Here is a 24642-nt window from a genome sequence, read left to right on the forward strand (position 1 = left end):
GGCTGGGAGTCACTCACAGGCTGGAGGGAGCTAAGGAAGGCACAGGGAACCCCACGGCTGGAAACTGGCTGGGGCACAGAGTCCCAGCTGGCAGCACCAGCTGCAGCAGCCCTGCTGGGGACCCCATCTCCTGCAGAAGCTGGAAGCCTGGGAGCTGATCAGCTCTGACCTCCCTCCCAACCTTGGACTCAGGACCCCACCTTACCTGAGCCAGGTGCTGCTGTTCAGGTATGCACTTCTCTACCCTGCAGCTGAAATGGTTGTCAATGTAATTGATTGGTTTTACTGCCTGACAGCTGTTAATCCAATTAAGAACTTGAGAGCCACTTCAGGGGTGTGAATGGCTTCTCAATAGCCACCTGTGGAGCTGCCAAGCCAGCCACCCTTTTGAAATGTAATTGCAACCCATAGGCTGGGAAACCCTGTCCTAGCTTAATATCACAGCACTTAAATATTTATATTGAAAACAAGTTATCATCAAAGATTCAAGGCTAACAAAAACAAAAGATTGAACATAAAACAAGAGCATAACATGCTTTCTAGATGCTAAGGTTAACTCCTGTCTACAAATTCTCATCCCACATATCCTTTGCAGCCTTTCCACCAAGCCTGGCTATAATCCCATTTTCATGGCAATGCCAAAAAGGAAGACCTCTGACAATGTGGAGAAGATCTACTTAGACTAAAAAACAACACCAGGGAGGGGAATACTCCTGGGTTCAGCTAGAAGTTTTGTTCTGAGACAGGAAAATGTAGGATACTTGTAGATGACCTATGCTCCACCTGGAGTCCAAGGGTTTAAGTGAAGTAAGTGAAGTGTACTTCCCACTTACTGTCCATCTGCAGGACAAACAGGTGTTTTTCTTCCCTTCTCCTTAAATTTCCCCAATTTCATGGTCTCTACCTCAGTCAGGATAACCTCTCTGCCCCTACCCCACCAACTGTGCTGTCTCCCTGTTGATTTTATATCTACCAGGTGAGTTTTTAATGTATTCAGGGCTTCCATTGTGTTGGCTTCCACTGCTTAGTTTACATGTCAACCAAGGGTCAGGGAAAAAAAATCTTGTGTCTAACAAAGCCTGTTAACTTTGTCTTGACAAAAGACTTTAGGAGTATATCTTCAGTAATAATATGTTACTCCTTACATCTGTACCTACATTGCTCAGTGATACAGATGACCAGCGTAACTCCGGCTTCCATTTAAGACCTCACATGGTATTCTTTGGTGAACCATGAAGTAAAGTCAGATCTCAGGATATTCTTGCAAGCCCCTTTTCCAGCTGGCATTTGGGGATTAGTTCTTATGTCAGTCTATTACTAAACTTTCTTCTGGGGGTGGCTGATCTCTCTGAAAGATGTGATGACAAGTGTTGTTCCGTTATTTTCCTTGTTGGGCCTACCCTGAAGTTACCAACCAACACAGCTATATCTCAGAATTTGTGCAGCAGGACTCGTTTTTTTAAGCCAGGGGGCAAACATATTACTTCCAGTTTTATTCTGACCACAAGGCTAAAAAAATGTGACGAGTAAAAATATGAATGAGAATAAAAGCCTTCAATAAGGAGACCTTCATCTTTCCTTTTTGCTCTTGCATGGTCAGAGAATTATGTAATCCCTTCAGTTTGGGCACAAATTACTAATAACTATCTATTATTTGCTCAGATCAGGACCAATGTGAACTGGAACACATGCTCCTACTGTCCTGTATTGTACTTTCATCCATCAGCCACATTCATGGCTTTTTACCTATAGAGAACATTCTCCAAGCTCCTTAAAGAGATGGCAGGTGAAGGGAAGCCCAGTGTAAAGTAGTTTCAGAAGTCTTATCTTAATATCTTAAATGGCATGGAAAACATCGGTGCTTTATGGGAAAAGGTCACTTTGCAATGTACGGATGGTGCTTGGCACCACACACAGCCAGGTGATGTTCAGAGTATTGTGGGATAGGATACTGCTCCCGCTGTTGAGCAAGAAATTGTCAAGTTGGCAAAGGATGTCCGCTCTGAGGAGGGGAAGTAGATGGAATCTTGTGGTGCAAAGCTGACAGATGAGGAACAGATATCCAAGGAAAGCAAGAATGTTGACAACAAAGACACAGGTCAGGAAGCCAGACAGAAGCAGCGATCCTTTTCGTGGAGGGTCTGCCAAAGTCTCCAGGGCTCTTGCATGCTACAGGGAGATCTATCATTCAAAGAGATTCACACAGGATAGCAGGTGTCAATAAAATCCTTTTTAAAGATTTATGAAACCAAAAAAAAAAAAAAACAGCCACCGAAAAGCCAGAAAACTGAAAATGTGGCTACAGACACCACTCGGTGAACTTCCAGGTCTAGAACCTGTTGATTTCATTCACGTCAAACTGAATGGAGAAAAATGGACAACTCCAGCTGTCACAGTATAAAAATTCACTGTCCAGCTCATGTTAGCCAAGACCAACAGAAGAGAATTCAACAAAAGCAGGCAGCATCTATAGTTTGATCTTCACAAAGACCAGAGTGAATTAGAAAGATGGTGAATGTAGACCAAGGCAATGACTAAGATTTCAAAGAAAACACAGCCAGCTTTTGTAATGGATAACCAGCCAGCCAAGTTGTTATGAGTTCAGGTTATATAATTAGAAAGCTAGTGTGATTCAGAGACACTTAAGAGACAAAGACAGCATGATAGTGTAAATGGTAGGAAAGGAGAACTTCAGGGGAGATGAAATACAATGAATGGTAAACAAAAAAAAAAAGCAGTCAAGTAGCACTTTAAAAACTAACAAAATAATTTAATAGGTCTGAAGATCTGAAGAAATGGGTCTGTCCCATGAAAGCTCATTGCCTATTAAATTATTTTGTTAGTCTTTAAAGTGCTACTTGACTGCTTTTTTGTTTTGACAGTGTTGGCAGGGGAAACGTTATATTCTGTACTCATAGAAACATTGTTTTGTAAATGAATGCTTATTGATGTTCCCATGAGGTTCAATATTGTATTTAGCATTGTTAGTGAATCCTCCTTGATTTTCTCATGAAATTCAGCATTGTTTTGTTACTGAAATCCTGTTCATGTTCTATACGACTGAATAACTCTACCTCCCTGTAACTTACATTCTGTTAACAATCTATTGGTACTTTACCGCCTGATTAATAGGGAATTACCAGAGCAGAATGTCATATGCGCAGTAGGAATTCAGTTTGAGCTGGAGGAATGGATAAAGGGAGTATGAGAAACTCTCTCCTGGTTTGTTGGGGGGGTGGCGAACAAAGGAGGAGAGAGGTATAAGTATTGCTCACTTTGTGTTGCAAGGTGTGCAGGCTTTGAGGAGAGATCCCCCTGCACCTTACTTGGCATGCCAAATAAAGATTCTTCTTCCACTCTCGGTATGTTATTGGGCCAGCGTTGCACACCGGGCACGAACTGCCACTGTGCCACCTTAAGAAGGAGGCAACAACAGAATTCAGACTAACATGGCTCTCTATCACTAATGAATGCTCAACTATATTATACATTTCAGCCACCAGACGGCACTGTGAGTGAAAAATAAATTATGCTAATTTCAGACACACCTGGGCAGTGGTTAAGGATCATACGATGCACACATATGCTACCTTGCTCAGATGCAAGCTCTGTACACAGACTAGCGCAGGAATATGACAGACAGCTGAATTTTCATTTATATTAAAGTGCACGTTCCCTGCTCTCGCTGTGTAAGGGGCGCATGAATTCACCAGTTGTTCAAGATCGACCTTCATGCTGCTGGAGCAGTTATGAGAGAAGCCTTAATGCAAATGAGAGTCAGGCTCAAAAAGTTTGTGAAACTGAATGCAGCCCTAAAAAAAGTAGTCACTGTTTACAGGTAATGGCACGGAGAATACCAGGGAAGAACCACTCAAATCAGCAGCAAACTTCGCCACTTTTCTTAGAGAAGGTCCAGTGTGGAGCCCTCAGAACTTCATAGAAGCTGGCCCTGTACACCTGGAGGTTCCACATCTTTCAATTCACCAAAGCAACACAAAGAGAGGTACAGCCTCTGAATGTTGGACCGCAGGACATCTTGATTTAAAAAACAGTGTGGCATTTATCATCATCTTACTCTTACGTACACCCAGACCTGTAGCTAGTCAAGCGAGAGAGATGAGATTCTTGTGACACAGAGGAGGAGGGAAGGTAGCAGTTGTCACACTGTTTAACGCTCCTCATGCATTTAGTCTAGTACTGTCTAACAGCAGCACTAGATGCTTCAGAAAGAGAGGATTCTCTCCTACTGTTTGAAGATATTAGTGTTATTTCCTAGAACATAGGAAAACAAACCCTCCTAACAAAAATGTGACAAAAACAGCAAAAGCACAGGTATGTTACCTGCTAGTTTTCTGGAATTTCCGAAACAGCAAATTACAAGTCCATAGTACTAGGCAAGCAGGCATTCCTCTGCATTTCACCCAGACATGCACAAAAACAGAGCCAGAAATCAACACTGTTAAATTAAACCCTTCACCACCGATTAAACAGACTATTCCCATTCCCTATGCACAGGAAGCTGGGACTCCCATGCCCCTTTTCCTAAGTCCTCTCAATCCATAAAAAAAAAAAAAAATCACATCACGTAACACAGTTTTAAAAAGACAAGCTTATCGCACGTATAGATAGGCACCGTTTGTAACAGTGGCACCTTTTTTCCTATAGAACAACCTATACAGTTAATAGCTTTCTCTGCCTTATATCAAAGAGGGGGAGCAGAGAGTTCTCTTTCCTTCTCTCTTTGACAGTCATTGTTTCACTTAATTGTCTAGTCTCAGCGGTTCTTAAACTGCAGTCCTTGCAAGTGGGCTGCAGTTAGAGTTCAGCTCCCCATCCTCCTCTTGCATCACCCTCCGCAAGGCTGATGTGCCAGTGCTGGCTCCCCGTTAGGGGTGGAGGAAAAAAGCCCCAAGCCTCACCACTGGATCCAGGTTGTGGAGAGGGCAAGTGGCTCCAAGTGCTGCCCCAACCCCTCCATCAGCTGGGGGAACAGCAACATATGGGACACGCTGCCCAGAGGTTTTCCCCACCGCTCCCATTGGCTGCAATTCCAGAATCGCAGCCAATAGGAACAGCGGGAGGCTGGGCCTGGGATACAGTGCTTGGGAGCAGGGGAGGGGAAGGAGCACAAAGCCAGGTAAGTGCTCCCCCATTCTCCCCATGCCCAGACCCTCCACTCCACACCCCCTCACACACACACTCCACTGACACCCCACCCCACCCTGCTCCTTCACCCTCACTCCCAGCCAAACTACGCACTCTCCGTTACTCTTGCACCTTCCCCCCAGCCTGTGTCTGCACCTTCCCCTGTTCCAGACTCCCACTTCTAGCCTGCGCCAGCACCCTCCCTCCCACCCATGCCACCACCCTCACCCCTCTCCCACTTCCTTGCAGCTCCCTCCCACACTGAGCCCTCATTTTTGATCTCACCCCAGAAACTGAAGGGGCCGAAGAGTTAATCTGGCCCACAGGAAGCCCTGAACCTTGGCCCTTCCTTCCCCCCGGCCTCCCCATGAGACTGGAGAAACAGGAGAGTGAGGAATCTCAGTTGGGGGCCACATCAGTGAGGATTGGGGACAGGTTTTTTGGTTGGGGGCAGTTGCCTCTCACTTCTGTGGCCCTCCCAACTGATTTTTCTGTGGCTCAGTGGACCCCAACACAAAAGTTTCCCCACCTCTCCCAAAAAGACAAAGTTTAAACCTTTTGTTTTGGACAGAAAATATTTTACTTTACTTCAAAACAAAGTTTGGTAAATGAACATGATAAAGTTTAAGTACTTAATCTGTTTAAGTATTTTAATTTAGGTTAATATTTCCTTTCTTACCAGTTATATGCACTGCTTTACGTTTTAGCTCCAGCAGCTTGATATGAATAATTTAAGTATTTTAAGGCATTTAGAGATAAACAAAAGCACGCTCAAATCATGAGTCGTTGGCTGGTGGTCCACGGAAAGCTCTGCATTAAGCACAGTGGGCCGTGGCCAAAATGTTTGAGAACCGCTGCTCTGCAGGTACTTCCCCTTACTGCATCTGTGATTTGGATTACTTTTCCCTCTATTGTAGATGCACTGACTTCAGTTTTTCCAAGCTGAATCTTATTTTATTTTCCACCCGCATTTGTAATTTATTTGTCCTTTGACTTATTCCTCTGCCTTTGCTTCCAAGTGTAAACTCATCTGTAAATTTCTTTAGCATGGCCTGTTTACTCCTGCATCTAGATCACTAAACAGGGTAATTTCACAACTAGATCCTTGCAATACTCCACTCCCATTGACCTGATACACTGCCACCTCCCATCTCCTGGTACATTAGTGTTTATCATTACTCTGCCTGCTGCTTCTCATTACTCTTTTACTGTTCTCTTGCTAGTTTTCCGTTAAACGACTGATTTCATAACCAAGCCCATTTCAATTCAATTTTTCCAGGTAGATTTTGCGAGACAGCTGCAAACTAAGTTTTCCCTTGGTACCGTGTAACTCTGTCTCAACCCTGACCTGGAGAAGCCAACTCCTGGGGCGAGGATAGGTCAGCCCATTCAAGGCGTGTCTCCACAGGAAATCAGCGTTTCAAAAGCATACTGGGCTCAGATAGCATTGGCTAACTTGCACAGACCAGGGCAAATAGCGTTCAGCCAGCCAAAGTTACACGGTGCTGTAACAAACTTCTGCTCCTGTACTTTCTCAAGAGACACCTAGCAATGAAGGTGCCAAATGGAATAGTTGTTATCTGTCACATAAACCCTTGAACGCCAGAATCTGCCCTGAAATCACCATGTCTGTCCAAAAGGGCAACTAGTCATGAAGGAATAAGTACAGAGGGTTGATTTTGAACAATGATTCTGAGTCCAGTATCAACCCTCCACTCATCTGCTTCTCTCGATATACTCCTCCTGCTCTTCTCCTAGTACTTAAACACAAATCTTATAGAAAAAACACCTAGTAATTGGGGGTTTCCAGCAAAAATTGTACAAGACCAAAGTCCCAGGCTGCACGTACACTATGAGCTAAAATCAGTTTAACAACACTGGGTTTTATCAATTCGATTTTGAGCATCCTCACATTCCCACACGTGCCCCACAAAATTGACTTACTGCTGCCACACGCAAGTAGCTTAAATCGACTGCTGCAGCAGTGTATTGTGGGAACCTATCCCACAGTTCCCAGAGCCTCGTAGCATTCTGGCTACTTTCACTGTTGCAGCATGGGGGGGAAAAAGATGCCCCGCAAGTGGCTGTGGGTATCTGACGACATCTTCCCACATTTCCCTCATTCCCCTGCTGTGTTAAACAAATGTCCCTTTTTCCAGGTGGGATCTGGCTTGCCTGTATAGGAAATGTGCTTCTTACAATTGATGGGAGAGGAGGGGTAGTAAAGCGCTTAGGAAAGGTTAGAAAAAGAGATTTTGGGTTTCCCAACTGACAGGTTTTCAAAACGGGATGCAAAAGTGCTGGATCTGTGCAGGCCTGGGGCTGGACTTAGACCTCCTGGCAAAAGAGATCCTGAGATCAATAATTTTGTCTCAAAGGCCCAAGAGCCAGCCCAGGGCACCAAGAGACAGGTGGTCCCTCCTGGACTGGACAAAAGCTGCAGACTCTGATGGACCTTTGGGGGCGAGGAGGATCTATTCCAAGACCCCAAGGTGAAGCGCTGCAATGCCCGAGCCTACGCTCGATGGCCAACACCCTGGCGGCACGAGGCCACCCCCTGCTGCAGCACGGAGGAAGCGCAGGCGAAGGTGAAGGAGGTCCAGCGGTGTCACATCCATGCTGGCGGGAACTCCAGGGTAGGACCCACCAACTGCATCTGGATTAAACCTCCTAGCAAAGACGACCCATTTTTTTTTAAGTAGACACGGGTGCTACACAGAAACTGCAACTGATCATTGAAACAGTTGTGCCTCAGGGTGGCTAAGAGACCCCAGACTACTGCGATCCCCGGAAATCACGTCCACCACGGGAGACTTCCCCCGGGTGGCTAAAAGACCCTGGGAACGGTGGTAACTGTATAGCTGCTACATTGCCTTGATTGAAACAGTTACAGCTCAGGGTGTCTAAAAGACTCCTGGCTACAGCCAGCCCTAAAAATCACGACCACTGAGGGAGACTTCCCACGAGTGGATAAAAAAATGCCAGCTACAGCCAGCACCTGAAAATCACGACCGCCGCGGGGGACTTCCCCCAGGCAGCTAAAAGACCCCTGCCTACGGCCAGCCCCTTGGCCTTTGGATAAGGCCCGTACAAAAATTTCCTCAGAGATCAGCCACGCTAGTGACAAAATATTTTCTTCTGTTGCCCAAAAATCGTGACTGACTTTGGAGACTTCCCCCGGCCGGCTACAAGTCCCTCACCGCATGCAAGCTGCCTGGTACCTGGTGCAGCATATCCTTCTATTGGTTTGGGGCCAAGCCATAGGAGTCTGGGTGCGGGAAAGTTCCAGACTCTGTGGCACCTCCAGGGATAAGGAAGGGAGAGGATGTGGGGGGCAGGACAACATGAAAACAGCTCAAAAGAAGTTTCTCGTCCTATCATACAAGCATGACCCCCACCCACAGCCTAGGACACCCACACCTTGTACGGGGGTGGCCAGTGGCTGGCGCCAGGCAGCGCAGGAAAAAGGCAGCTAGCAGGGGTATACATAGACCCACAGACCCCACAGCCGCGCTACTAGCACAGAAAAACAAAGAAGATTTTTCAGTCTCCCATGACCCTAGAGCCATGGGCCTCCAGGTGCCGAATCGTAACGGTCTTCCTGTTGCCTAATTTCTCTGCACCTGAGAGCAATGGAGATGGAAGAGGCCAGAGTGGAGAACTGTGGGACATCCACAGGACATCTCTGGAGGCTAATGAATCCGATATAAAGACATGGAGCTTCCTCACTACCCTTCATCCGGAATTTGAAATTCAAACTGAATGCTACACCTGTCAGGTTACTACGATATAGCAATATTATGTTGATTTTAGTGCACCGTAAATCGAGAGAATGGAATTTACAGTGAAGACAGGCACTTGGTAAAATCAGGCTAAATGACTTTAAATTTATTTTATCTCGTAGCGTAGACATAGGCGCAGAGAAGTCGCCATGTTAGACTATCTTCACAAAACAAAACAGCAGTCACGCAGCACTCTAAAGACTAACAAAATCATTTATTAAGTGATGAGCTTTTGTGGGGGAGACCCACTTCTTCTACTATTTCCAGCTCTGAAGAAGTGGGTCTGTCCCACGAAAGCTCATCACCCGAGACATGATTTTGTTAGTCTTTCGAGTGCTATATGACTGCTGGTTTGTTTTGTGAAGGTCAAAGTCAGTAACTTAGAATTCTAAATGCTTGGGTTGAGTCCCGCCACCCACTCAATTAGTCTTTATTCACCAACTCTATACAAGTCTCATATTAGGTATCTGTGTTAGTATTATGTAACTTTAAAAACAACAACTACCACCACCACCTGTCCTGTGGCATCTTAGAGATTAATCCATTTATTATGTTATGAGCTTTCATTGGTAAAAAAACACTTCATCAGATGAACTGGAGAGGAAATTACAGAATCTAGGGTATGTACAGCAGAAAAATATATACCCTGGATTCTGTAATTTCCTCTCCAACTCATCTGATGAAGTGGGTTTTATTCATGAAAGCTCATGACCTAATAAATGGGTTTGTCTCTAAGATGCCACAGGACTGCTTGTTGTTTTTAACTCTGTAGTGTTACGTCAAAAGCACTGCAATGTCTTCTCTCCCGTTTTGCAGAAATCTCCAAATGGAACACATGCAAACATTTTCTCCTCATCTTCTGAGCTGTGGAATCATTCCATTAGTTAGCTAACTTGCCAATCAGTATTAAGTACAGAAATGAAAAGCCCTCTTACAAGAGAAGTACAAAACTGAGAAGAGCAAAATATGTGTGTGACCCTTTCCCCATCACCATTAAACAAGATGAATTGTTGCTGAGCCATACTGCTGAAAACAAGACTATTTGGATAAAATCAAATACTCAAGGTATATAATTAAAACGAAAAGTTAGCAGACACTGGAGAGGGAAATTTTCTTTAACTCTGCCAGTGCTTCTTTATGTTGGAGAGTTAAGCAGCCACTGCAAAATGATTCCCAGTTAGAGAAAGCAACCTGCTTTGTTTCTCTCAAAGCATGCAGGTCTCAAGCCCTTCTATAAAGTAGTTGCCATGGAGTCTACGAATGCAGCATGGAACCTACTGAGCGTTCCAAAAACTACTATTCCTTCCAGAAACTTCTGAGTGAGGAATGATAACTGTGCATCAGCCTAACAACAATCCAGACAGACACCACTCACTCCTCTCTCCACATCTCTTAGAGATCTCCCTGTATTCAGTTTGTGTCTTACATCACCGAATCCAATCACCTGCGATTCCAGGCAACTCTTTTTTAATCATGTTCAGACTTCTATAGCCCTGTAAAATGTCAAGAGAGTGTACAAATATTTTAAATAACTGGCTCTTCCAGCATTCCTGTGAGGTAATTAAATGAGCAGAGGTGATGCTAGTGCAATACTGACAGAAACGAACCTGGCACCTTTACAGCTTACTGCATGAAGCCTCTACCGCTTGAGGCCAGAGCCAGGTGGGTCTCTCCTACAGCCTGAGCTGGGACTTATTCCTTTCTCTCTGTAAGTGATCTGAGTGCAATTTCACGGGATGGTGACCATGGCCAGTAGGTGTGGGGGTTATAATAGCTCACTGGAGGATCTAATCACAAATATTTTGGGGGCTCCGCCCAACATAAAGCAAACAGGGAATCCCTTTGAGTTGCTTGTGGCCCTAAGCAATTGCTTAGTCTGCTTACGCCTAGTGGCAACTCTAAGTGTTGTCTATAAGTATGTCCCATTTAACTTAGGGCAACCATATCTCCCTGTCCCAAATACAGGGCAGGGAGATATGCGGGGGAGGGGCAGCTCCACCAAGCCCCGGGGGAGCAGGGAAGGAGGTGGCAGTTGCCGGCCCTCCCAGGGAGCTCCAGGGAAGCAGCAGGGACACTGCAGCCACCCATGCTCCCCGACTTCCCCCAGGCTTGGGGGAAGTGACTCGTGAGAGCACCTGCGCCTGCCCAGCTGCTGGTGGAAGAAGTCAGCCAGGAGAAGGGCGCAAATATAGTCCAATTGGTCCTTTTTAAAAGCTAAACAGGGATGCCTTTTTGGTGTCCCTAATACGGGATGGATGGTCACCCTAATCTGCCAGATTGGCAAAGTAAAGCTGAGAGGGGGCATGACTTGCCAAAGCTGTCCAGGAGGTCACTGGCATAGCCTTGGATGAGAGTGCAGGAAGAAATGCCTTTCCAAAGTTCTCTCGTCATCATGAGAACAAATGTTCACATCAAGTGATTTACCAGCTGTCGGAGATAGTCTTGAATTGTGTTTGGATAAACAAGTACACTGATGGCAACCAGCGTGTTGAGGGCGAAGTCAAAGATCTGGTAACAGAAGAAAGGGATGATCCAGGCTGCATGTTGCTACAAAAAGAAAAGAAAAGAAAAAAAAAAAAAAAACAGTTGTAGGTTCAAATACAATTATTATTATTTCCTCATGCTTCAGAATCCGCAGTGCAACTGACACAATGTAATGAAACACTCTTCTGTGAATGGATTTCCCAGGGGGAAAATAACTCGTTAAATCTGCCAAAAAATATGATATGCAGCCCAAGATGCTGGGCAGCAAAGCTGCGATAATTTGAAGTGTAGGAGGCTACTGAGAACCTATATGGTAATAGGTTTAAAATAAATAAATAAATAAATAAATAAATCCACACAGTACTGCTTTGGCTTCCTAAAATACGAAAACTTCCAAGTGGGATTCACAAATACCTTGTTTAAGATAAATTCCAGTTCCAGGAAAGTGAATGGGAAAAAATTTCACTCACTTGTATAAAACCAGGCTTTGGCCAGTTGTATTTAAAGTCCTCCCATATGGTACTAATAGATCTCACATTTGAAGCTGCACACAATGAACAGTTAGACAACCCTAAGCTATGCATGTCAGTGCTTCTTGTCAGAGTTATGAAAAAAATATCAAACCCCTGACTGACAAAAATTTCACCAACCAAAGTACTGGGGTGGACACTGCTGTGTTGGCAGGAGACACTCTCCTCCCAATGTAGCTACCAACACCTGCTTGGGGTGGTTTGTTTATGCCAGCAGGACAGCTCTCTTGCTAACAGAGCCACTACTTGCAGAGACCCTACAGAAGTACAGTTGTAGCAGTGCTGCGGTAAGGTCCATGGCACAGATACAGCCTTAGTCTTGCATTCACCTGATCAGCACAATGTCACTTGACACTATCCAAACTCAAAACAAGGGTTTCCTGTCATCCCATAGAAGAAACAAAATGTTTTTATAAATGTAGATTATAAACAAAAAATGTTAAAAACAGATTTTTTAATCTCTGCTTGTTAGGAGTTTCACAGGAGGAATAACTGAGGTGGGATGAAGATCAACATTTTATTTTACCCGATTGTGTTTACCTTATATGCTCCATATGTAGCCATTGCACAGATCAGAATCATAAGAAGAGAAATCGCAGTAGCAATGCACATATCTGAAATAGATAAATTAAAGTGATTGCAAAACATCTGCATATTTACCTGCAATTTTGCCATCTGCCTAATGCAGAATTTTCCTCATTGTGGTGCATGCCTGTGTGGACAAAAAATTAAGTGGGAGGGCAAGAGGTGCTGACACTATTCCACTGTCTCAGGTTTTGTTTATTTATTAAAGCTTGTGTCTAGCTCAGGGTGTCAAATGTGCAGTCTTCTGTCTGGATGCTGCCCAAAAAACACTGTCATCTGGCCCAGTGACTTCCCATGAATCTTTGGGCTTGTCTGCACAATCCAGAATCCACATTGTGATGCAGCAGGCTAAAAGCCAGGTCTTGCCAAGGCTTTAGGCCTCAGCCACGTGTTCAGGGATCCATACCTGGAAACCATGCTGTTTCACCTGTGTACCGATAGGGTGAAGATGGGCTTACAACAAAAAGAGTTTAGTAATAACAAGCAGTCCTGTAGCACCTTAAAGACTAACACATTTATTTATTAGGTGTTAGGAATGGGAGCTGCAAAGGAAAGCCTCAACTCACCCGGAGAGCTATGGAAGGGTTAAGGTAACCTGCCTCTGAGGAAGGGAGTGTGGAGGGAAAGAGCCAATAGGAGCTAGAGGAAAAATTCAGACCTGAAACAATCTCAGAAGCAGCTCTCCAGAGAAAGAGGGGTATTTCTCCAAGTACGGAGGGAAGAAATGAGCCTTTCCAGAAGAGATCCCTGGGCTCATCAGAATTTGTGAGTAGGAAAAAGTTTAGGTAGTAGCTTACAGTTTACTGTTTTCATTGTTTGGGGGTTTGGAAATTATGTCTGAGCTGCTTATTTGTTCCTTTTCTTCTTTCCTGTAACCAAGAATCTGACCCAAGGAAAAATCCCTGTGTTTTGCTTTATTTCATTTTTTTAACAAATACTGGCTGATCCTGTGTGTCCTACAGGGGCTTAAAACTACATGCCTGGCTGCAGACAGATTATCAAGGAGTCCACAGCTCCCTGCCTTCTCTCTCTCTTTTTGGAGGAGGGGGCTCTTGTAATTTCTTTCCAACCCCTTGGGAAAAGGAGGTTGGGGGTTTTGCCCTCAGGGCAAGATTCTAAGTGATTTCTTTCCTGGAAAGGGGGGATTGTGTACACTTGGTGGTGGCAGCTCGCTACTTATTGATTTCAGAGAAAACCGAAAATCAGGAAAACTTTTCTTTCTCCGGGAACTGTAGAGACAGGGTCTAGCAGTGTTTTATTTAACTAGCCAGCCCCCCAGAACTTGCACTCAAAGTGCCAGGGTGCAGAATCAGCTGTGACGTGGTGGGCAACATGCCTGGATCATTCTGAGATGCCAACATTTTTAAAAGGACAAAGGTTTTTCTTCTGTTTGCAAGCACTGAAAACGTTCCCCCCCCCCGCCCCCTTTTTTTTTGCTGTCTTGGGGAAAGGCTTTGTAGGTTAACCTTGTAAAGCCAGACAGTCCAACCCCAAGAGTTTATTTCTCCTATCCTCCAGAGAAACCAGATAGCTAGGATAAAACAGGGCAGGAAACAGTCCAGTGCAAGAATTTGGGGGATGGGCACAGAAGCTTGGAAACGACTGCAGACATGAGCCGAATATCCCAATCCAAGGGGAAGAGACTGGACTTCGGCTCTAAGGGTCCAGAGGGAAGTAGTTCAGTGGAAACAGAGACCGGGGAAACAGCCTTAACCCTGTCACGCAATGGACTTCAGGGTGAAAGGCTGCCTGGCAAACAGGCTGTAAGCTCACTAAGGAAGAGGTAAAGCTCCTCGTACAGATAGAGGAAAAGCATGCAGAGGCGAGGCACGTGGAGATGGAGCTACTAGTGAAGCAGGCAGAAATTAAACTGAAGAGGAGTAGGAAGCAGGATGCTCCAGGTGCAACATCTAACTGCTTCTCCCCAGCTCCTGCTCCAATCATCGACTGACACCTTAGAAAATTCCGCATGTACCAGGCGGGAGATAAGATTCAGAAAGAAGCTTTCTGCATTAAGAGGGCAGGGAAGAGATTCCAAGTAATTTCATTCCTGGAAAAGGAGGATTTTGTACACTGGGTGGTGGCAGCTACTCATTGGATTTCAGGGAAAAACCAAAATCAGGAAAGTTCTCTGGAAACTGCAGAGACAGGATAGAGCAGCGTTTTATTGGACTAGCCTGCATTACCCGCACTAGAAGTGCCAGGATGGGGAATCAGCCCTGACATTAGGTAGCGAGCTTTTGTGGCTGAGACCCACTTCCTCAGATCTGAGCCATCTGAAGAGGGTCTTACTCATGAAATATCATTACCTAATAAAGAAGAACAAATTTATTCAAGGTGCTACAGGATGGCTTCCTATTTGTGAAGATACAGACTAACATGGCTACCCGTGAGTCTATTAACTATGCAAAATGTTTGGTGTTAGACTTCTATGTATGAAGTAATTTACAAGTATTTCATACTCTCACATATCTTTTATCACTTGCTATAAAGGTAATATTTATATTTTTAATTTATAGGTAAAATGCTGAATAAATCTTCTATTCATTTATTACAGGACTGACTACAAGCATTGTCTTTGGTGAGAGGTGTAAGGTACAAATTGACTTGGTGCCAGTGACTTGTTTCTTGGGCCTCAAAGCAACTTGAGTATCTTATGATCTCAGCAACCAGCTATCACTAAGTCCAGTGGACTGTGTGTGGCTCCAGGATAAACCTGTTTTAGCGCTTTAGGAAGTCACATTTCTTACTGGGCTGGGGAATTCTAAATTACAGAGCCTACAACCAGTTTGGCATCTCTACCTGCTTCTTGACAGTATGCCCTCAAGTTGGCATTCACAGCTGTAAGCCACTCCAGACGGCAGGATGACACATGCAACAGGAGTGCTCTAGCTCCCCTGTGTAGACCCTCCGAAGGTGAGAGACAGGATAATGTCAATGCATGCTAAGGAACACGGTGGGTGCACCAGCAGGATCCACAGAGGGGACTTCGAGCACAACACATGGCTGCACCCTCCAGATCACACTCCAAAGTCCAGACTGGCACAGCAATACAGTTAAGCCTCACATTCTGCTGTAGTACAATTTAGTCATGTTTAGGAGACATTAGCGAGACATAAGTCTGATGGAAAAAGGTACTTGTCCAGGCAAAGGAAAATGGCACTGAAAAAAGTGCTTACCCAATGGCTGGAGAGCAGATACACCAAACTAGCAAGTTTAAGAAAAGGAAATATCGATAAGTCAAAAGGTTAATGTAAATGCTTACTAAGATGGCTTATTTTTATTTCTACTTCAATTATTTTTGCCGAAGTAGGCCAATGTCAGGTGGCAGACCTGCCATACAAAATAAGTTTAGCATACTGTGTGATATTATGGTTACTAAAAAGCCTTCTAAATGTGAGTCTGTTCTGGTATGGCTATGGTCTGAAAAAGTGGGTCTGTCCTACGAAAGATCATCACCTAATAAATTATTTTGTTAGTCTCAAGTGCTACTGGACTGCCTTTTTGTTTTGATAGAATCTAGACTAACACAGCTATCTCTGTTACCTTCCAAATGTGAAATGTGCACAGCCTACCCAGTGGCAGACAGTGTACACATTAAGATATACAAGACTAACATGTGGTGATGTTACAGAGAGTGTTGTCAATTTCATTTTGCTGCAGTGGAGGTTCAGCTTTCAAGAGCCTGGAGAAAGCTTGATTGGTAAAGCACACGTACCTCACGTTGATGTAATAGTCTAAGAGCAACCAGCTAGTGACAAATGCAGTCAAACTCAAAAACCGACTCCCTTTGAGGCAGGATTTTATCTATGGAATTCGGATTCTGTTTTGCAACTCAGAGAAAGGATGACTAGTCTAACACTGGTCTTGAAAAGCAATTAAAATGAATATACAGCTGCTGTCTTCCTTGGCTTTGTCATAATGACTACAACAATGCTCAAACATCTCTGGCAATTTAAATGAAAAAAAAGCATGTTATAAAACCAGGCAAAACAGCCACAAGGCCTCCTACAGCAGAAATAACTTAAAAATCCTTATTCAGAACAAAGCCACCATACGCTCAAAGATGTATATGTATCTGATAAAGCTTTCATGAACAGCAAAAGTTTGGGAAAAGCTACCTGAAAAGTAGAATTGTTAGAAACTTGACATCCTTTAAAAATTTTATAGAAGCTGCAAGGAGAATGTGTCTTTTCATTCCCTAACCACAGAGCTTTTGATTATTTTTTTCCCCACTTGCTCACCTTTAGTACAGAAAGTTTAAAATATAAGCTATGGAAAGTGTGTGAACATTGCATCCATTTTTCTGAGGCACTAGCAAAGGTTGGAAGAAGGAACACGATACGCAGAGAACCCAACACCTAGAGATACCGGACTCATTCATAGGGTATATTTTATTTATAGGGATGCTAACTAATTCAAGAAAAGAAGCACCCAGAAAAGCATGGCTTTGTTAAGTAGGAACCACAATCCTGCATGCCTCCTTCTGCTGTTTCCTTTGGTCATTTACAGAAATGGCAAAATACCTATGACAGTGAATATATCACTTTAAACTAAAAATGACTGAGCAAACCAGGTACAAATATATTAAGGAAAGAGACTGGCTTAGATTTGGTGGCATTAGTGCTTCTCAACTGTGTTGAGCAAAGAAGGACTAGATCAGTCCCAGACTTTTGTTATTGAACTTCTTCAATCTGGACCCAATGTGCCCATCTCCCAAGACAAGCTCTTACCCATACCATGCCCATTCATTTTCAAGACTGTAAGGCCCCATGACCAGATGTCCAGGTGTCATCTTACATTTTCTGCCATCCTAGTCACCCAGAGGGGACCTCAGCCACAGCCTTTATGTCCCCTGCCCCGCCCCCACCCCGGCTCAGATTGTTCTCCTAGACATTCCCTCAGTATGGAGAAGTACAGATGGAAGTGGGACCCAAGCCCACCCATGATATTGGGTCCTGACTTAAGGCCATAAGGGTTTAACCAGAGCATCTGGCACAGTTACTGAGCTATTCCAAAATTATGTTGTGTCACTTCCTACAAATCTGGAGCTTCTCAGTTTGGGGCAGGATAGTTGCTGGCTTAGGAGACAATCCTTGGTCTCAGCATCCCATTCAATCTCTTTTTGGGGCTTTCAGCTCCCAAAGAGTGGAGCATCCAAGTCCTAAAATAACCTTCGTACAGCTGCTGCTACTTTGGACATAGCTTTCAGCATCACCCTTGCTTTCCTGGTGCAGCAAACAGCCCCTCCCTCTTCCTGTGTCAAACAGGGTCCTTCTACATTGCCCCTCCCCTTGGAGCACAGTTTGTATCTCCTGAAGACTGACTTCCCTCGCACTACGCTGCACTACTCCCAGTGTGGGGCCTGCAGATCACATCAAAAAGACCAACTACCCATTCTTTGTTTTGAGCAGAAATTGTTTTTACTTTTCATTTATGACTGAAGTAGCACCGTGATAGTACTACTACTAGCGACAGGGTCATTTCACTGGCAAAGCATCAGAAGCTGTTACAAAACGTGACACTTCCGCTTTGCTCTGATTGCGTGCGGGCATGCTCTCTCCACCTATGTCAAGCCCTAGCTGGCTCAAGCAGGCCTTTGTTTTTTTTTGTTTTTGTTTTTTTTCTGATTCCAATGTTCATCAGCTCTTTTCAGTTCTGTTTGTTTAAATTAGTTAAAATTTAAACTAGATATTAGCATATTTAACAAGTAGCCTTGAGTGTGCTTTCATAACAACTAACATGTAATGCATTCTATTTGTTAGTGATTATTAGCTGAGCTGTTTCTGTGTGATTTATTATTGTTTGAAGTAGATTTTAAAAACCCTTTTTAATACAAGTGTAAGAGACATAATCAGTGCATTTTCAAAAAAAATCTCCGTAATTTGAGATAGACAGCATTCTCCCAATCATCTTTACTTCCTGTTTTAGGGATAAGTGAGCTGCCACCATACAGGACTGGGGGCAGATTCCTGCCAGGAGTTCTGTCATCACACACAGCAACAATGCACGTGTTCAGCCTAAATCATCTAGAGAGTGTTCAGCACGACTGGGGACCTAGAGTGGAAACTCGGAAGAAAAACAGTAAGACAACACCTGCAGGAAGCACAGCCCGCCCCCATCCCCAAGACTGGAGCTTTCTTCAGGGTGTAATAACCATCCCATACACTCACCTGGTCTCGCTACCTCTCACAGGGTTGCTTACCATGAAGATGGGAGAAAAGCCTGTGAGTGGCAGAAATTCACGTGCAGGCAACAGGGAGAAGTAAACAAATGATGGCAACTAACATGAAAATCCTTAGGGCCCTGAGCTCAGACCCAACACAGCCACCGAAAACTTTAATTCAAATATTTCAGGTTTATTTACTGGCATTTGCATTCCCTTTATATGCAGCGTATCACACTTTAAAAAAAAAAATAAGAACAAAGGGAAGCTCTGCAAACTAGAACAGGGAGCGTGGCAGATCTCCATCTGACCACAAGGTGCTTAAAAATATGGGGCGATTCTTTCAAGGGCCCCGTCAACAGCAGGGGTGTGCAAAGTGGGGGGTGGGCCCCTTTAGGGGTATGGGATATTTCCTAAGCGGGGTCTCAGGCTGATCTCTCTCATTACAAATATTGAAATGTTACTGTGTTTATGTATGTGTGTGTGTTCGTATTTATATACCAATTAATGAAGTTTTTACATTCTACAGACACTTTCTTACACTTGACAAAAGGTTTTTTTTTTTTTTTAATATGAACATAATCGAAATTTCTGTATGTTTGGATTACACTACACAGATGGTGGGGGGAAGGGCTGCTAATTGCAGGAACAAAAAGTGGGGCCTGACGTAAAAAGTTTGCTCACCCCTGGTCTACTGAACCCAGTAATGCCAATCTTAAGTGTAAACATGAGGTCTGGAGTTTTCCTCAATGACCCTGAGCTCAGGTAAGAGAGAGAGAGTGAGTGAGAGAGAGTGTGGGGGAGGGGTGGAGGAAGAGAGAGGCACAGGTTGCCATGTCATGTGCTCTGGGGTCTGCCCAAAATGCCTGCCTCGCCAGATCCTTTGCCATCATGTCCCTTTCCTGTCTTCAAAATCCAAAGGAGAAACATTACCCTCCTCAACTGGCCATGTGAAACCCCTGCCCTTACTTTCACTTCAGACCCTGCGGCATGCAACCCTCCCTCACTACCCTGCAGTTTATAAATGTTTCCTGTATTCATTTGGAGAAATTGTGTCATACTGACATTAACAAAGGCAGAATGTTTCAAGACACTGCATCCTGAGAAAGATGGGAATTTTCTCAACTACCATTAATGCAAGTTTGAAAGTGCTCTAGAAGTCAGGCGTGCTCACAACTACACATATAAAGATGTACAATCCCAGCCACACTGAATTCAATGGGAAAACTCACACTGACTTCACTAGAGCCAGGATTTCACCCGTCATGACTACTGATGGGCCCGTTTGTATGTACCTGACACTTTAAGGGCTGATTTACAATGATGGGGTCACTGTTTTGGGAAGTGAAGAACAAGAGTTCTGCAACCACAACTTGAGTCTGCAATTCTGTGTTATCAATAGAATGTGGTCTCTAATACTAATAGAATCCTATCTCTGCCTAGAATGCACTGTCAGTAAAAAGACAATTAGACAATGATTTTGGAATGCTATGTTTTACTCACAGAACACCTTGAAACCAAAAGCCCTAACTCCATGACAACTGATGTATTTCGTAGTTTTCACGCATTATATATTGTACATGATTTGCATAAGAATTAAAAGCTCTTATTAAACATAAAACAAAATATATGAAACATTTATTTTGATCAAGACCAGTAAAAAGGGCAGGATGTGTTAAGAATATGAATGTGAACATTTGCCTTGACACATTATCTCAAAAAGAAAATGACGACGTTTCAACAATCTTCATAATATTTTAAAAACCCTCCTCTCTGAACAGGTATTGAAAGCAAGCTGAATAGCAAATGAGTTAAATCAGTCACCCATGTTTCACTGAGCATGAAAACCAAGCAAGCAAAACAGAGCGAAGGAGAATTTGAGGTCCATTCATAATTAGAAATCATGCCTTATTCAATGATCCTCAAATGGATACGAGGTCACTCAGCCCACAAGTCATCCTTTTACTGTTTCAGAGTTCACCTCTGAAGGACACACAGAAAACGTGATTTTCAAAACTAGATTGAAATCCATACATATTTAGTCTGACAGCTATAGCATTACAAAGCACAATTACTCTTTTAAAGCCTCCAGCACTGGCAGACATCTAACATCAGCTATATAAACCCCACGCTGATAATCATTGCAAGGTTAATCTCTGAGAATTAGGACAAGGCAGTCAGTTTTAATATGTCAGTTCTAGCTAGGTTCCATCTGACTTTACAGCCACTACTGTTCTAAACACCGTCATATAAAGAGATGCATAGACAAGTTATTTTCCAGTGAGAAAACATAAAAAGTAAAGACTCAAATATTTAGCTTCTGGCAAAGGCACCTGAAGGAAGGTGTCAAAATAAATATCATTTTGACGGGTTACTTACAGTGACATAGTAGAAGCACTGATGCATACCTCCCTCTAATTTTCACATTCTAAAATAATTGAGTCAAGGGAAAGTAATGTAAGGACCTGGAGCTTTTACTATAAGCACTTGTATTATGGGAAGCAGATTGAACGGAAAGTCAAGACCCTGGTATATGGCATAATGGACGGTTCAAACAGGAAAGGCAGGCCCCACAGAGAATGAGAAGATGACATGGTAGATTGTGCCGAGCTAGTCTACAGAATCTAAGCCACTCTGCACCGGGCAGGGAAAGATGGAAGAAAACAGAGAAGGAAGCACTGGACACCAATGGGCACTAAGCCCCTGGTTGCTGACGACAATGAGACTGAACAAGGGTGAATACACGGTATGAAAAGCGCTTCTTCTTCGAGTGGTCCCCGTGGGTGCTCCACAATAGGTGTCGGGCTTGCCCGGCGCCGCAGATCGGAAATCTTCCAGCGGTTTCTCCTGGATCGCGCATGTGCCGGCGCGTGCCGCTCCCCTGCGCACCCCCGGCCACGTGCGCGATCCGGTCCCGCCAGTTCCTTGACCAACCGCCTCGGATGCTCCTGAAAAAACACTAGACAGAGATCCGAAGCGGGGAGGATGGGCGGGTGGTGGAGCACCCACGGGGACACATCTCGAAGAACCATCGTTACTACAGGTGAGTAACTTCTCTTTCTTCTTCGAGTGGTCCCCGTGGGTGCTCCACAATAGCTGGCTACCCAGCAGTAACCCAAGTAAGCAGGTGGGTAATCGGTTTATGTGCAGCTTGCCCCCGAGAGGACTGCTGTCGACAGACGTGTATCCTCTCAGAATACCCGATGTAGGGCATAATGCTTGGCGAAGGTGTCATAGGATGACCAGGTCGCCGCTCTACAGACGTCTGTTAACGCAATGCCCTTGAAGAAGGCCGTTGACGCCGCCACCGCCCTGGTGGAGTGAGCCCTGGGCGGGGCCAGCAAAGGAGTCTTTCGAAGTTCGAAGCACATTTTTATACAGGACACAATGTGCTTTTAGACTCTCCGGGAAGAGAGACCTTCTCCTTTTGACCCGGGAGCAAGAGAGACTAGAAGCCTGTCCGTTTTCCGGAAGGACTTAGTTCTGTCTGTGTAGAAGGCCAATGCCCTCCTCACATCTAGGAGATGCAGGCGTGCCTCCTTGTCGGAGCTGTGAGGCTTTGGGTAAAACTATTGGCTCGTTAAGATTGGACTCCGAAGAGACTTTTGGAACAAAGGCTTGGCACAGCCTTAAGGTTACCACCTCCTTTGAGAATACTGTGTAGTGCAGCGTTGCCATCACTGCCGCGAGCTCACTCACCCTGCGGGCTGACGTAGTTGCAAGGAGGAAGGTTGTTTTTATCATAAGGAGACGTATGGGAACTGTGGCTAATGGTTCAAAAGATGGACCCGATAGCGTGCTGAGCACCAAGTCCAAATTCCACGATAGTGGAAGCGGTTTCCGAGAGGGGGTACAGGTTTACCAGCCCCTTCAAGAACCTGGTAACGATAGGATGGGTGAATACCGTGGGCCCTTCCTCTGTATGCCGAAAGGCTGATATAGCAGCGAGGTGGACCTTTAGTGAGGATAGAGAAAACCCACCTCTTGAGGTCCAATAAGTATTCTAGTATTACAGGTATAGGAACGTCAAGGGGAGCTAACTGCTTGGCGGAACACCAGGCTGTGAATCAAGTCCATTTCTGCTTGTAAGTCCTCCTGGTGGAGGTCCTTTGGCTACATTCCAGGATTTGTTGTGCTCCCTCCGTACATGTGCTCTTTAAGGAGCTGAGCCATGGATTAGCCATGCTTGTAGGTGCAGACCCTGAGGGTGCGGGTGCACTATGGACCCTTGAGCCCGCGTGAGTAAGTCCGGCGCCACCGGTAGATGGAGCGGTGGGCGGTCCGACATGCGCAGAAGCAAGGGAAACCATTGCAGCCAATCCCAAGTGGGACTATGAGTATCACGCGAGCTCTCTCCCTTCTGGGTTTGTGCAAGACCTTGCGGATAAGCGCTGCAGGGGAAACGCGTAAAGTAGGGAGCCCTTCCATGAAAACATGAATGTGTCCCCCAGGGACCCCCGCCCCACTCCTGCCCTGGACCAGTACTGGGGACACTTTTTTTATTTTTTTTTTTTTGTTGTACTGGGTGGCAAACAGATCGATCTGGGGAAAACCCCCATGTACGAAAAATGTGCTGTAGCAGATCGGAGTGGATCTGCCATTCGTGCGTGATTGCGAAGCACCTGCTCAGCTGATCTGCATTCACGTTGTGAGTGCCCGGCAAGTATGAGGCTTTCAACGTTATGTTGTTGGCGATGCACCAGTTCCACAATCGGACTGCTTCCGCACATAGGGCACGGGATTGTGCTCCCCCTTGTCAATTGATGTAGAAACATAATGGAGGTATTGTTGGTATTGAATCCCGACTACTTTGCCATGTAGGTAATCTCAAAAATGTTTGCAGGCGTTGAACACTGCTCTGAGCTCCAGTATGGATATGTCTCCGTCCCCAATCGGGAGTGCCCACAGGGGTACTGAGCAGCCGGGGGAGGACCTGCCCCTGGGTGTAGGCCTGTGGTTTGTCTGTGTCCAGCATGATAAGGACGACCATGGCAGCATGGGTGAAGGTGGCCCAAGCCATGGTGACATTGGTTGGAGGAACGGAGAAGGAGATTTTTCTTTTCTTTCTCCCCCACCCAACCCCGGATGGGCCAATGGAGACACAGGCCTTCGGTGCGGCGTGTGTATCACAGGGGGAGGGCTTGGCGCTAACAGCAGCTCAGCCCTGTCCAGAGATGGACTGCGGTGCCAGGTTTTTGATGTTGCCTTGCCCCTCCGCTGTGTGGCCAGCACCGCCCCCTCCCATGCCGGGGATCGCGGCCCCGCTGTCAGCGCCGTGCTCAGCACCGTCAGCTGCGGTGCCGCGCGGGTATCGTCCTCCGGTGCCTGCAGGCTCCGTGCCTGGCGCCCCTGCACCGCGGGGGTCTGTGCCGCCTGTGGCGATGCCGCCGGTTCCGGCGCTTGCCTGGCTGACGCTCTAGGCGCCGCACATGCCGGCTGTTGTATAACCGGAGGCTCAGCCTCTGCCATGTGCGCTGCCGTGCTGCCGCTTGCCTGAGTATGCGGCTGGTGGCTGTGTGCTCCGCTCGTCCTGCTCGCTGCAAACGCACGGCAAGGATCGAGCCAGGGAGAATTTCCTCCATTTCTGCACTGAGGGGATCAGAGAAAAACTACCCTCCTCTTATGCAACCCAGAGGGCCCTTCTGGGTGAGGCTTCTCCGGCAAGTCCGGCTGGAGAGCCTTATCAACATGAGCATTTTACGCCTCATCGGTCTGTCCTTCCTGGCCCGGACTGTGAGCTTAGCACAGTGAGAACGCGTCTGGGTAGCCGTAATTCCCCCAGGCGTCGGATGCCTTCGCTATGCCCCAGGGAGGCCGGCATAGCTTCACGGCATGACTCACGCTTTGTAAAACCTGAAGAGGCCATTGCGGTGAGTCCTTTATTGTTAATAGGGTACTTAGCACTTAATCTGTGCCTTTCCACCCCAATAGTGATCACCGGCCTGCGGCA

At 45.4% G+C, this 24642-nt stretch overlaps 1 protein-coding gene across 1 annotated transcript in view; it reads right to left on the bottom strand.

Moving 5' to 3' along the window:
• LAPTM4B (lysosomal protein transmembrane 4 beta) overlaps positions 1-24642 on the bottom strand; it is a 102428-nt gene that overhangs the window by 47959 nt on the left and 29827 nt on the right. Inside the window, exons 3-4 of the mRNA XM_074985675.1 lie at positions 12482-12555; positions 11352-11474 (exon numbers count right to left, since the gene is read on the bottom strand). Coding sequence (XP_074841776.1) covers positions 11352-11474; positions 12482-12555 — 197 coding nt within the window. The remainder of the gene's footprint in view (positions 1-11351; positions 11475-12481; positions 12556-24642) is intronic.

This window comes from Carettochelys insculpta, chromosome 2 (assembly GCF_033958435.1).
Source record: "Carettochelys insculpta isolate YL-2023 chromosome 2, ASM3395843v1, whole genome shotgun sequence".
NCBI lineage: Eukaryota > Metazoa > Chordata > Testudines > Carettochelyidae > Carettochelys > Carettochelys insculpta.